General features: G+C 38.0%; 2 protein-coding genes across 2 annotated transcripts; both read left to right on the top strand.

Moving 5' to 3' along the window:
* Nucleotides 1-2,549: 2,549 nt before the first annotated feature.
* On the top strand, nucleotides 2,550-3,331 carry LOC109001742. The gene is made up of 2 exons (XM_018979143.1): nucleotides 2,550-2,684; nucleotides 2,768-3,331. The coding sequence occupies exons 1-2, from the start codon at nucleotides 2,550-2,552 to the stop codon at nucleotides 3,329-3,331; spliced, it is 699 nt and encodes a 232-aa protein (XP_018834688.1).
* Nucleotides 3,332-4,838: 1,507 nt separating this feature from the next.
* Nucleotides 4,839-6,062, top strand: LOC109001743. The gene is made up of 3 exons (XM_018979144.1): nucleotides 4,839-5,072; nucleotides 5,170-5,638; nucleotides 5,734-6,062. The coding sequence occupies exons 1-3, from the start codon at nucleotides 4,839-4,841 to the stop codon at nucleotides 6,060-6,062; spliced, it is 1,032 nt and encodes a 343-aa protein (XP_018834689.1).
* Nucleotides 6,063-11,777: the final 5,715 nt, after the last annotated feature.

Here is an 11,777-nt window from a genome sequence, read left to right as displayed (position 1 = left end):
TTCGATCGAACAATCTGTGTGATGTTCGCTCAAGTGACACTCGAGCGAACGTCACCTGGAACAAAAACACCCGATTTTTCCAAAACCTAAATCCCTCAATTTTTAAATTTAACAGCCTAAAAATCAAAATTAGTGAAATGCAAACCATAAATCATTGAAATGAACAACAAATCATACACATTTAACAAAGGGAGGAGGAGGAACAACAAATCACATTTTTACAATTTGAGGAGGAACAACAAATCTATTGGAGGAGGAATAACAAATCATTCTTGCAATTTGTGATGAGCTCCAGAAGTTGGATCGCGACGACCTCAGGTGATAGCAAATGGCAGGGAAGGTGAACTCGTGTGACTGTGGAGACAAAGGGACTGTTGTAGTGTTGTTCAAAAGTGAGGGGGGAAGAAGGAGGTCCTACGTTTTGGACCTCCTTTTTTCACGAAACGATGTTGTTCCTCTCGAAGTAGAACGTCGTCGTTTTGATCATATTTTTTTTTTAAACAATCAGAGTTCGGGGCCCATGTGGGCTCTGACTCCGACTCCGAACTCCAACTACTAGACTCCGACTCCGAATTCCACCAACTCCGACTCAGTCGGAGTTGGAGCCTCGTCAGAATCTCGAAAATTTTGCCCACTTCTAATGAGCAGTCAAAATGAGAGGGCAAAATGACGAGGCATACTAACATTAGTATGGATATTATAAAGGGGCTGTTAGAAACACAAAGGGATCCCACACACTGATGTGGCCTCCCACCTCCCTTTTTTTTTTCTTTCTTCTTTCTCCCCCTCTCTTGTGCCTCTCCCCTCCCATCCTCCCCCTTTCCCTCTCTTTCTCCGCCCTCCCCATTCCCCCCATGGTGGTCGAGGGCGAGCTTTCGCGTAGCCGTGAGCTCCCATGCCCCCACCAACAGTGCCGCTTGGACCGCTGGCTGCTTCTGCCTGCCCTGAGGTGATCCTCAACCACCATGGTGGGCATGGCGAGGGCGGAGAAAAAGAGGGAAAGGGGGAGGAGGTGAGGGGAGAGGCACGGGAGAGGGAGAGAAAGAAAAAAGAAAAAAAAAAGAGAGGGGGAGACGTGGCACTCTAATACATCAGTGTATGAGATCTCTTTATAGGATCCATTTGTGTCTATAGTGTTTTCCGTATTATAAACCGGATAAGGTAATTATTTATTGGTCTAGCCCATCTTATCGGTCCAGTGCCTTCTATAATATGGGCTAGTTTTCTGTTAACAGCTTGAGTTAGGTTTCGTTTGGACATTGACATGAGATGATACGGAAATTTGAGATGAGAAATCTATGAATAATAGTGAAATAGTTTGTAAATATTAATGAAATTGTTTGAGTTAATACATTTCATGAGATTTTGGAAAAGGAGAGAAAAATTAAAAAAATAAAAAAATAAAATTATAAAGTTATAATATTGTTATAATATTATTTTTTAAAAAGCTAATTATTATTTTGTGTTTTATTGAAAGTTTGAGAAAGTTGTAATGATTAAGTGATAATTAGATGAAAATACTGAAAATTTAAAAGTTTTAAATTGAAAAGTGATTATGTTTGAGTGATATTTGAATATTGAGATAAGATGGGTTGAAACCATTTCAACATCCAAACAGGGCCTTATAAAAATTATATAAAAAATGAAATTGGGCTGGTTTTTATTTTGGCCCACTAAAAAATAGGCCCAAAAACCTCCTAATTTAAAAATGCACATAATATATCCATCATCCAATCTAGTGGCAAGTGGAAGCGACAAGCCCGTCTTAAAGGCAAGTCTACTTTACTGCCTACATCTCAATCTGGTAGGAAGAGATTGATTGATGAAGATGAAGAATTGTTCCCATATATAGTATGCTTGAAGAAAGGTAGATTTGAAGGGGATTCACAAAATGATTTGGCGGAGGTTGTGTATTAGCCCCGCCAAGCATTATGAAAATTCTAAGTTGGAACTGTCGGGGGCTTGGGAACCCCCGAACAATTCAAAGTCTTTGCTCCATAGTGAAGGCTAAAGGGCCCGAGGTGGTATTTGTTATGGAGACGAAGCTATCAGTTCAACGTGCAAGATTAATAGCAACAAAGGCAAGGTATGACAATTGTTTGGGGGTGGATGCTATTGGCAGGAGTGGTGGTCTTATGCTTATGTGGAAACATGATAAAAATATTGAACTGCTTAATTACTCTAGTAGGCATATTAATGTTGTGGTTTCAGATGCTATGGTGAGAACAAATGGCTGCTTACTTGTTTTTATGGTCATCCAGAGGCTACTCAGAGGAGAAGATCTTGGGATTTATTAAAATCTTTTAAAAATGTTTTTTCAAGCTGGTGTGTCATTGGAGATTTCAATGAGATTCTCTCCAATGATGAGAAGGTGGGAGGCAGTGTGCGTAGTGAGAATCAAATGGAGTTGTTTAGACAAGTTTTAGAACAGGGACGGTTACATGATTTAGGCTGGAGAGGGGAGAAGTACACATGGAATAATCGTCATGAAGATGCTACTTACATCAAGGAGAGACTTGATATAGTTCTGGCTACTCAGAATTGGATAGATGGTAATAGTCAGTAAAAGGTTGAATCTCTGGCAGCTATTTGTTCTGATCATCGACCTATTGTACTTGAATGGGGTTCGGGCAGTGCAGTTCAGAGCTGGGGTTCTAGCAGCTTTAAGTATGAATATAATTGGGGTAGAGAAGCTGGTTGCAGTGCTTTAGTAGCATCAGAATGGCGAAATGGAACTGTGGGGATCAATATGTTAGATACTGTGTAGTCCAAGCTAAAGTATTGTAGTAAAGAATTCAAGAAATGGAGCAAGAACTTGGATAGTGAGAGAACTAAAGTCATTAAGGAGAAATCAATGATGTTGGATCAGCTTCAACAAAATGAAGATACGTGTTCTATGGCTACTCAGAAACAGCTTCAGAAGGATATAGATTTTCTTCTGGATCAAGAGGACATCAAATGGAAGCAAAGGGCAAAGAAACACTGGCTAGAAAAGGGGGATCGTAATACTAAGTTTTATCATGCTTGTGTCAACCAGAGGAAAAAGAAAAATTCAATACAAAAAGTTGTCACTGCTGATGGGATGCTTTTGACAGAACCTGGAGAAATTTTGCTTGGCTTTGGGCAGCACTTTTCTCAGGTATTTCTCTCTACTCATCCTCCTAGAGATATCATTTTACAGTGTTTAGCAAGAGTGGACACTCGAATCTCTGATGACATGAGATTAGATTTGGAGAGGGATTTCTCAAGTGCGGATGTTCTATTCGCCTTAAAACAAATGTCTCTTTTAAATCTCCCGGGGCAGATGGGTTTAGTGCTGGTTTCTTTTTAGATCACTGGGATATTGTGGGAATGGATGTATCTAATGCTGTCTTGGAGTTCTTAAGCAATGGAGTTATGCCTGCAAGACTAAATCATACTTTGATTGCTTTGGTGCCAAAAGTTAATTCTCCTTCCTCTATGAATGATTTTCGACCAATTAGCTTATGTAATGTTTTATATAAGCTAATTTCTAAAGTCTTGGCAAACAGAATGAAAAAAGTGCTAACTACGGTTATCTCATGGAACCAAAGTGCTTTTATCCCAGGTAGGCTCATAACTGATAATATTATGGTAGCCTATGAACTCCTTCATACTATGAAGTCTCGACAAAAAAGTAAGGTGAGAAGTATGGCCATTAAATTGGATATATCCAAAGCATATGACAGAGTGGAGTGGGATTTTTTGGAAGCAATGATGTTGAAATCGGGTTTTGGAAACAAGTGGACAGGTTTGATAATGACTTGTGTAAAATCTGTTACTTATTTTGTTAAGGTAAATGGGGTTCCAGGTAACATTTTTTTCCCTTCTCGAGGCCTTAGACAATGAGACTCATTGTCTCCTTATTTATTCCTCCTATGTGCTGAAGGCCTGGTTCTTTATTCCAACAAGCTGAGAGAGATGGTCTTCTTAAGGGTGTTGCTGCTTCTAGGGGAGGCATGCCCACTAATCACCTTCTCTTTGCAGACGACTGTGTCATTTTCTGTAAAGCAAAGCAAGAGGAGTGGAATCACATAGAACATATCCTGTGGCAGTATGAGTGTGCTTCAGGTCAGACTATGAACAAGCAAAAAACGTCTATACTCTTTAGTTCAAATATTGTCACTACAGCAAGGGAGTTGATCATTGAGTCTACAAATGGGGCACTATGTGGAAATTACAATAAGTATTTAGGCCTACCTACTATGGTAGGTAGGTCTAAGTATAACACTTTTAGATGTTTGAAAGAGAAGGTTTGGAGAAGAATTAATAGCTGGAAAACAGAAATGTTATCGGCAGCAGGAAAGGAAATTCTTATTAAAAGTGTTTTGCAAGCTATCCCGGCATACACTATGAGTGTGTTTAGCTTACCATCTGTTTTGTTAAAAGAAATAGAAGCTACGATTTCTAGATTTTGGTAGAGTCACAAGAAAACAGGTAAAGACATTCATTGGAGGAGTTGGGAAAGGCTAGGGGAAGTAAAAAACAAAGGAGGCCTTGATTTTAGGAACCTAACTAGTTTTAATAGGGCCCTATTGGCTAAACAAGTTTGGAGATTACTTCAAGCACCAAATTCCTTGGTGGCACAGATCTATAAGGGGAAATATTTCCAAAATTGTAATATTTTGGACTCTAAGCCAGGTTATTCTCCTTCCCACATATGGAGAAGCATTTGGTCTTCTATTAATTTGGTCAAAGAAGGGGTAGTGTGGCGGGTTGGGAATGGACATAGCATTTAAATTTGGCATGACAGATGGCTTCCACAGCCTCTTACTTATCGAGTTCAAACCCCTATCAATAGGCTAGCTACAGACTCAACAATGGCTGAGCTGATTGATGCTGATTCTTTAACATGGAAGACTAACTTAGTAGAAGGTGTTTTTAACTCTAATGAGGCACTACTAATCTGTAGTATTCCACTCAATTTGAGGAATAACAGTGACCAAATGATATGGGTGAGCAATGCAAAGGGTGTTTTCTCTGTGAAGAGTGCTTATTTCTTGGATTGCCTTATCAAACAACAGTCTGTTGGTGAAGCTTCGAATGGAGTGGCTGTAGAAGAGCTATGGAGGAACCTATGGCAGTTATATGTCCCAGGGAAGATCAAACACTTTATGAAAGGCACTTACTGACATTCTGCCTACAAAACAGGTGTTACTGAAAAGACAGATTGTGGAAGATGGCTTGTGTCCTATCTGTCAAAGCAATGAGGAGAATGTTATTCATGTTCTATGGAATTGTTCTGCTGCTATGGATGTTTGGGGGGAGAGAGAGAGTCCTCTAAACAAATGGAGCTCTGTTTATAAGGATTTCAGATTGTTATGGTTGGACATGGTTAACAGGTTGGATGTTGTGCAGCTAGATCAAGCGGCTGTTATTCTTTACAAGATCTGGGCTAGAAGGAATTGTTTTGTCTTTAAAAACATTTTTCATAGTCCACTTGCTTTAGTTAAATCAGCTTTGAATGAAGTAGAAGTTTTTCATGAATCTCAGGTGAGATTAACTTATGTTGCAGACAGACTACTTCCACAGATCAATGCAGTAGAATGGAGGCCACCAGCAGATCCTTTTTATAAGTTAAACTTTGATGCTGCCTTTGATTCTGAGAAGAGGTTGATGGGTATTGGTGTGGTGTAGTGGTGAGGAACAGCAGAGGAGAGGTGCTAGCCGTGGTTTCTGCTCCAAAAAGTCATGTTTGTTCTGCATTCTCTGCAGAATGCTATGCACTTTTAAGAAGCATCAAGTTGTGCCACGAGTTATGCTTATACCAGGTAGTGCTTGAGGGTGATGCAAAGGCAGTAGTAGATAGTGTCAATGGATATAACAACAACCATTCCTGGCAAGGGCTGTTGATTGAAGATATACAATTCTTTATGAAGGGACAAGCAGATTGGAGCTTAAAGTTTACTAAGAGACATGGAAATAAAGCTGCTCATATTGTAGCAAAGCTAGGCATGTATCTAGATAGTGAATCAGTATGGATAGAGGAGGGCCCTCAGGAAGTTTTGTCAATCACTTTGCTTGAGAAGCCATGTACTGTTTGATTTGAAGTAATGGAAGTATATTTTCTGTTTCAAAAAAAAAAAAAACTTTATTTGTCTATTTGTTATTGAGAATAGCCCGAAAGCATCGCTCATTTGTCAAAGTGTAATAATAACATGTTAGGAAATAATAGTATATTTTTCTCATCCCACACCTTTTCAATAGGTGTTGACATTATTTCGGACACCTCTGCGGACTTTGTGACCGTTGGGATTAATGCTCTAATAATCCAATTTAAATAACATTTTGCAATAATATTTTATTTACTAAAGGTTTTTTTTTTTTTGAAAACAACATGAACATTGGGCATTGCATTTATTTAGCCCATAAATTATTGTCGTGAAGAAGTGTCAACCATTTAGAATGAAGCACATGGAAAAGCTAGTAGACTATAGCAAAAGGACTCGCATCATATTATGCTGAGGTGGCAGAGAAGGCTTTGTTTCTTCCATGCATTAGTCATATGAGAAAGCTATAAATATGAGAAATGGTTGTATTGTAAAGAGAACATAAAAAACTAAGAGAGAAATCACAAGAGAAACAAAGAGGAGAGATCGAGACAGAGAGTTTTTCATTTTCTTCTTCAAGAATTAGGTAAACTGAGGGAAAGTGTGATATTTGTAAACTCTGGGAGTTGTGGTTTTGATCCACAATAAAGCTCTTAGAGTGTTCCTACCGTGGATGTAGATCACTAGGATCGAACCACGTAATTTCTTTGTGTTCTTTACATTACTTTTATTTTGCTTACACATTCTCTGCACGTTTCTTGATAATTATTGGCATCTGAGTTGTAAGTTTGGCTTCAAAGGAAACTCAGAATTCTAACAAGTGGCATAAGAGCCAGGTTCAATGGGGACAACCAAGTTCGATGCTGAGAAATTTACTGGAAAGAACAACTTTGCGTTATGGAGAATCAAGATGTGAGCTCTTCTGGTCTAACAAGGTTTGCAGGATGCACTTCTTGGCGAAAAGAACTTGGGTTCTTTGTCGAACAAGGAGAAGTGTGAGATCTTGTAGAAGGCTCACATCACCATTATTCTTTCTCTTGGTGACAAGGTCTTGAGAGAAGTTGCCAAGGAGGAGACAACAGCAGGCATATGGCTGAAACTGGAAAATCTTTATATGTCTAAGTTCTTGGCAAATCGTCTGCATAAGAAAACCAGACTCTACACATTTAGAATGATCCCAAGTATGTCTATGGAAGACCATCTTGATGAATTTAACAATATCATCTTAGATTTAGCAAACATAGACATAAACATAGATGATAAGGGTTAAGCTATTTTGCTGCTAAGTTCCTTAGATACTTCACATGCAAATTTAAAAGAAATCAAGATGTATGGTAGAGAAACCTTAACCTTGGATGAAGTACAATCTATTTTGCACTCTAGAGAATTGCAAAACAAGGTAGATATTAAACCTAAAACTAAGGAAGGTCTAATTGTAAGAGGGAGATTAGAAAAACATAGTCACAAAGGAAAGAATAACAAAGCGAGATCAAAATCAAAAGGGAAGCAACTAAAATACTTTGTATGCCACAAAAAGGGACACTTTAAAAGAGATTGCTCTGAGAGGAAACAAAATTATGGGAATAAACCTAAGCAGGAAGGGAATGATGTTGTTGTATTGGATGGGTATGACAGTGCTAAAGTGTTGAATGTTTCTGAGGTAGATTTAGGCAAGGAATGGATCCTAGACTCAGGGTGCTCATTTCACATGTGCCCCTTAAAATCATGGTTTGAACCCTTAACTGAATTAGATAGAGGGCATGTGATCCTTGGTGACAACAAGTCTTGCAAAATTCTGGATATAGGGTCAGTCAGATTAAAGATGCATGATGGTATGGAAAGATTGTTAAAGGAGGTAAGATACATACCTGAACTGAAGAGAAATTTAATTTCTCTGGGAATGTTGGACCAATCTAGGTGCACTTTTAAGTCAAAATTAGGGACATTGAGGATTGCTAAGGGCTCTCAAACAGCGATGAAGGGAGTGATTAAAAATGGGTTCTATACACTAGTAGGAAAGACAGTTATAGGTGAGGCATCTTCTGTATAGATTAAAATGGAAGATAAGGCGGTGCTATGGCACAGGAGGTTGGGGCATGTCAGTTAAAGGGCTCTCCAAGAGCTTCAGAAACAAGGCCTACTAGGTGAGAAAAATATGGGAGAACTACCACTCTGTGAGGACTGCATACTTGGAAAGCCTACAAGGGTTAGTTTTAAAACTGCAATCCATCAAACAAAACAAGTTTTGGATTATATTCACTTAGATTTATGGGGACCCGCAAGGGTTAGTTCTCATGATGGAGGAAGTTACTTCTTATGCATCATAGATGATTACTCGATGAAGGTATGGATCTACATCCTTAAAAACAAAAGTGATACATTTGTTAAGTTCAAGGAATGGAAAACTTTGGTTGAAAACTAGGTTGGGAGGAGGTGAAGAAACTCATAATAGATAATGGGTTTGGGTACTTATCAAATGAGTTTAACACTTTCTGTCAAAGAGAGGGAATGGCTAGGCACAAAACAGTAAGAGAAATCCCTCAACAAAATGGTCTAGTTGAGAGGATGAATAGAACCATTTTTTAAAGGATAAGGTGCATGCTGTCAAATTCAGGGTTATCAAAATCATTTTGGGTTGAAGCTGCTGCCACAACAGTACATTTAATAAATAAATGCCCTTCATCAGCAATAGGCTTCAAAACCACACAAGAAATGTGGTCTGGAAAACCTTCAAAGTATGATTACTTGAGAGTGTTTGGATGAGTAGCTTATGCACATTCAAAAACAGACAAGTTAGAACCTCGAGCACTTAAATGCATTTTTGTGGGTTGATGAACCTGGGAAACAGAAGTGCATAGTTAGTAGGGATGTGACATTCAATGAACTACAAATGCCTCGAGCACAAAAAAGAAAAATTGAACCAACACAGAAACTTACCTCAGATAAGTTGCAATTTGAGGTGGATCAAGTAGAAAGCTCACCAGGTCATCTGGATGATCAAGTTGAAAATTTTGAGGAAACAAGCTCAGAGGACAGAAATCAAGGTGGAGTTAATTCCTATAATCTGGTAAGGGACAGACATAAGATGGTAATTAGATCACCTCAGAGGTATTAAGCAGAGTAAATTGTTTTTGCATTAATAGTTGCAGAAGAGGTTATTTAAATGGAACCAAGGTCTTATAAAGAGGCTATGGTAAGTAAAGAGGCTCATAAGTGGATATTAGCCATGGATGAGGAAATGGAGTCTCTTCATAAGAATAAAACTTGGAAACTGGTTTCTAAACCAGAGAAAGTAAAACTGGTTGGATCCAAATGGATCTACAAAAGGAAGGAAGGCATACGGTCCTAGGTATAAAGCAAGATTGGTAGCTAAGGGGTTTACTCAAAGAAAGGGGATAGATTTCAATGAGATCTTCTCACTAGTAGTCAAACATAGTTGAATAAGACTATTGTTATCCTTTACTGCCTATGAAGACCTGCACTTGGAATAATTGGATGTAAAAACATCTTTCTTGCATGGAGAACTTGATGAGGTCATATACATGCAACCACCAGAAGGGTTTACAAATGAAATCAATAGCAATCAAGTGTGTTTACTCAAGAAATCTTTATATGGACTTAAACAGTCTCCTGGGCAATGGTACAAAAGATTTTATTCACACATGGTTGAAAATTGTTTCGAGAGGAGTGGGTATGATAGCTGTGTGTATTACAAGCAATCTGGGAAAAATTTAGTGTATCTACTGTTGTATGTAGATGACATGTTCATTGCCTATAAAGATTCAAATCTGATTGAACAAGTCAAGTACATATTGAAATCAGAGTTTGAGATGAAGGAACTAGGACCTGCCATGAGAATATTAGGAATGAAGATAGTGAGAGATAGGAAGAAAAGACTACTCTATCTATCTCAAAAGTCATACATTTCAAAAATTCTTAAAAGGTTTGGTATGGATCAGCTAAAATCAGTAAGTACTCATGTGATGCCCCCAACTTCCGCTTGGGATGAAACAGAGACTTGGAGTGTTAGGACATACAACACAAGGTTACATACCCGTACATGACAGTTAATATGCAATGCAATCCTAGTATGCAACTAGTAGTATGCAATAATCGCAGCAGAAATAAAAGGTATAAGTATAAAATATGCCAGAATAACTAAAAACATCTCAACTTCATTAGAAATCATTAAGTTCAAAATACCAACGTGGCATAGACTTAGTACAACTAAGAGTTAAAGTCAAATCATTCTCTTCATATGATCTAAAGTATGAATGACTTGGGCTATAAACATCAGGATTAAATCCAGTCTACTTACAAGGTCAGACTCCTCCTCAATTAGTTGGATCCAGCGCTCCATCTAACTATCTCCTGAAGACCTGACACAACTTCTATCATTTCAAGTGGAATGAGAGTGCCCCCACAAGGGGTGAGATCTACTTGAAATCTTAGTAATTTAAACAACCAACGTGCACAAAGATAAATTAAGCATGAAGAATGATAAATATGTAATGTATGAAATGCATAAAGAAAATTAGTATGCATCTCTCTCATCCAGATTCCTCAACATTTCATAAAAATGGAGACACAGGTTTTCATTCAATAAATATTTTTGCCTTCATTTTTGAAAACATAACTTCATTATAACTTTCATCATTAACCTTTATCATTATTAGCAATTCGTAATTATAACGTGTGGTAACATCACAATTCTCCATATGCACTGTGTACCTATCGGTTACCGTAGTACAACTCATGTTGAAATTATGTTGTCTATAGACTCGTTCTCAATACATTGGTAAATATAACATAACATTATAACATTGTAACGTGTACACCCACCAACATTAGGTGTCATAAGATATTGATTTCGCTCTGGCGTTCTTTAAAAAGATCTCATTCAAAACCTATTGACTGTTCTTCGTCAATCTAGGGGTTACTACTCAAATCTTAAACACTCCAGAGTGAACAGAGGAGTTCCACTATGATAATTCCCCATCCCAGCCTTCATGGCCGTGACAAAAATTATTTTTATATTATGCTTGAAAAATGTATTTCATGACATGTGCATATGTAGCAAGTTTTCATGTGAAAATGACATTTATATGCAATATGCTAAAAAAAGTGAAAATCTCACATGTCATGTAAGTATGCACTCAATATATCATATAACACGATATTTTATGCTTAAAATGATAATTGAAATATGAATGAAACATTAATTCTTCTATATGCAACCGTCGGTGTGAAACAGGCGCGGAACCGGCTGACGTGAGCTGATATTTTATTAAAAAAAAGGGGGGGGGGGAACGAATGAAATGGCAGAAAGGAGGGAAACAGAACAAAAGAAGTCGAAGCCATCTACCTTAAGCTGAACCCCCAGAGACCCATCCTCGGAAGGATTCCATCTGTTGTCGTCGCTGTCGTGGACTGAAGAACCGATTGTTGCGGTTGCCATTCGTCACATATTCCAAATCTGAGCTAGAGTTGACGTGGGTCTGCTCTTGATTTCGCTGTCTGCTTCTTCGATTGCATAACGCCAGAGTATTTCTTTCTCTTGTTTTAGATTTGATTTTATGGTGTTCATTTAGCACATTCTCAATGAAATATATAGAAGGCTTGTTATTACAGCAGATCAACAACGTTTGGTTTTATGGATTCCATCTTACAAAGCTAACGTTAATATCTACTAATAAGCATTACTATTTG

The sequence above is a fragment of the Juglans regia genome, chromosome 2, assembly GCF_001411555.2.
Source record: "Juglans regia cultivar Chandler chromosome 2, Walnut 2.0, whole genome shotgun sequence".
Classification (NCBI taxonomy): Eukaryota; Viridiplantae; Streptophyta; class Magnoliopsida; order Fagales; family Juglandaceae; genus Juglans; species Juglans regia.
The sequence above is the reverse complement of the archived record's forward strand: the minus strand, read 5'-3'. Positions and strand labels throughout refer to the sequence as shown.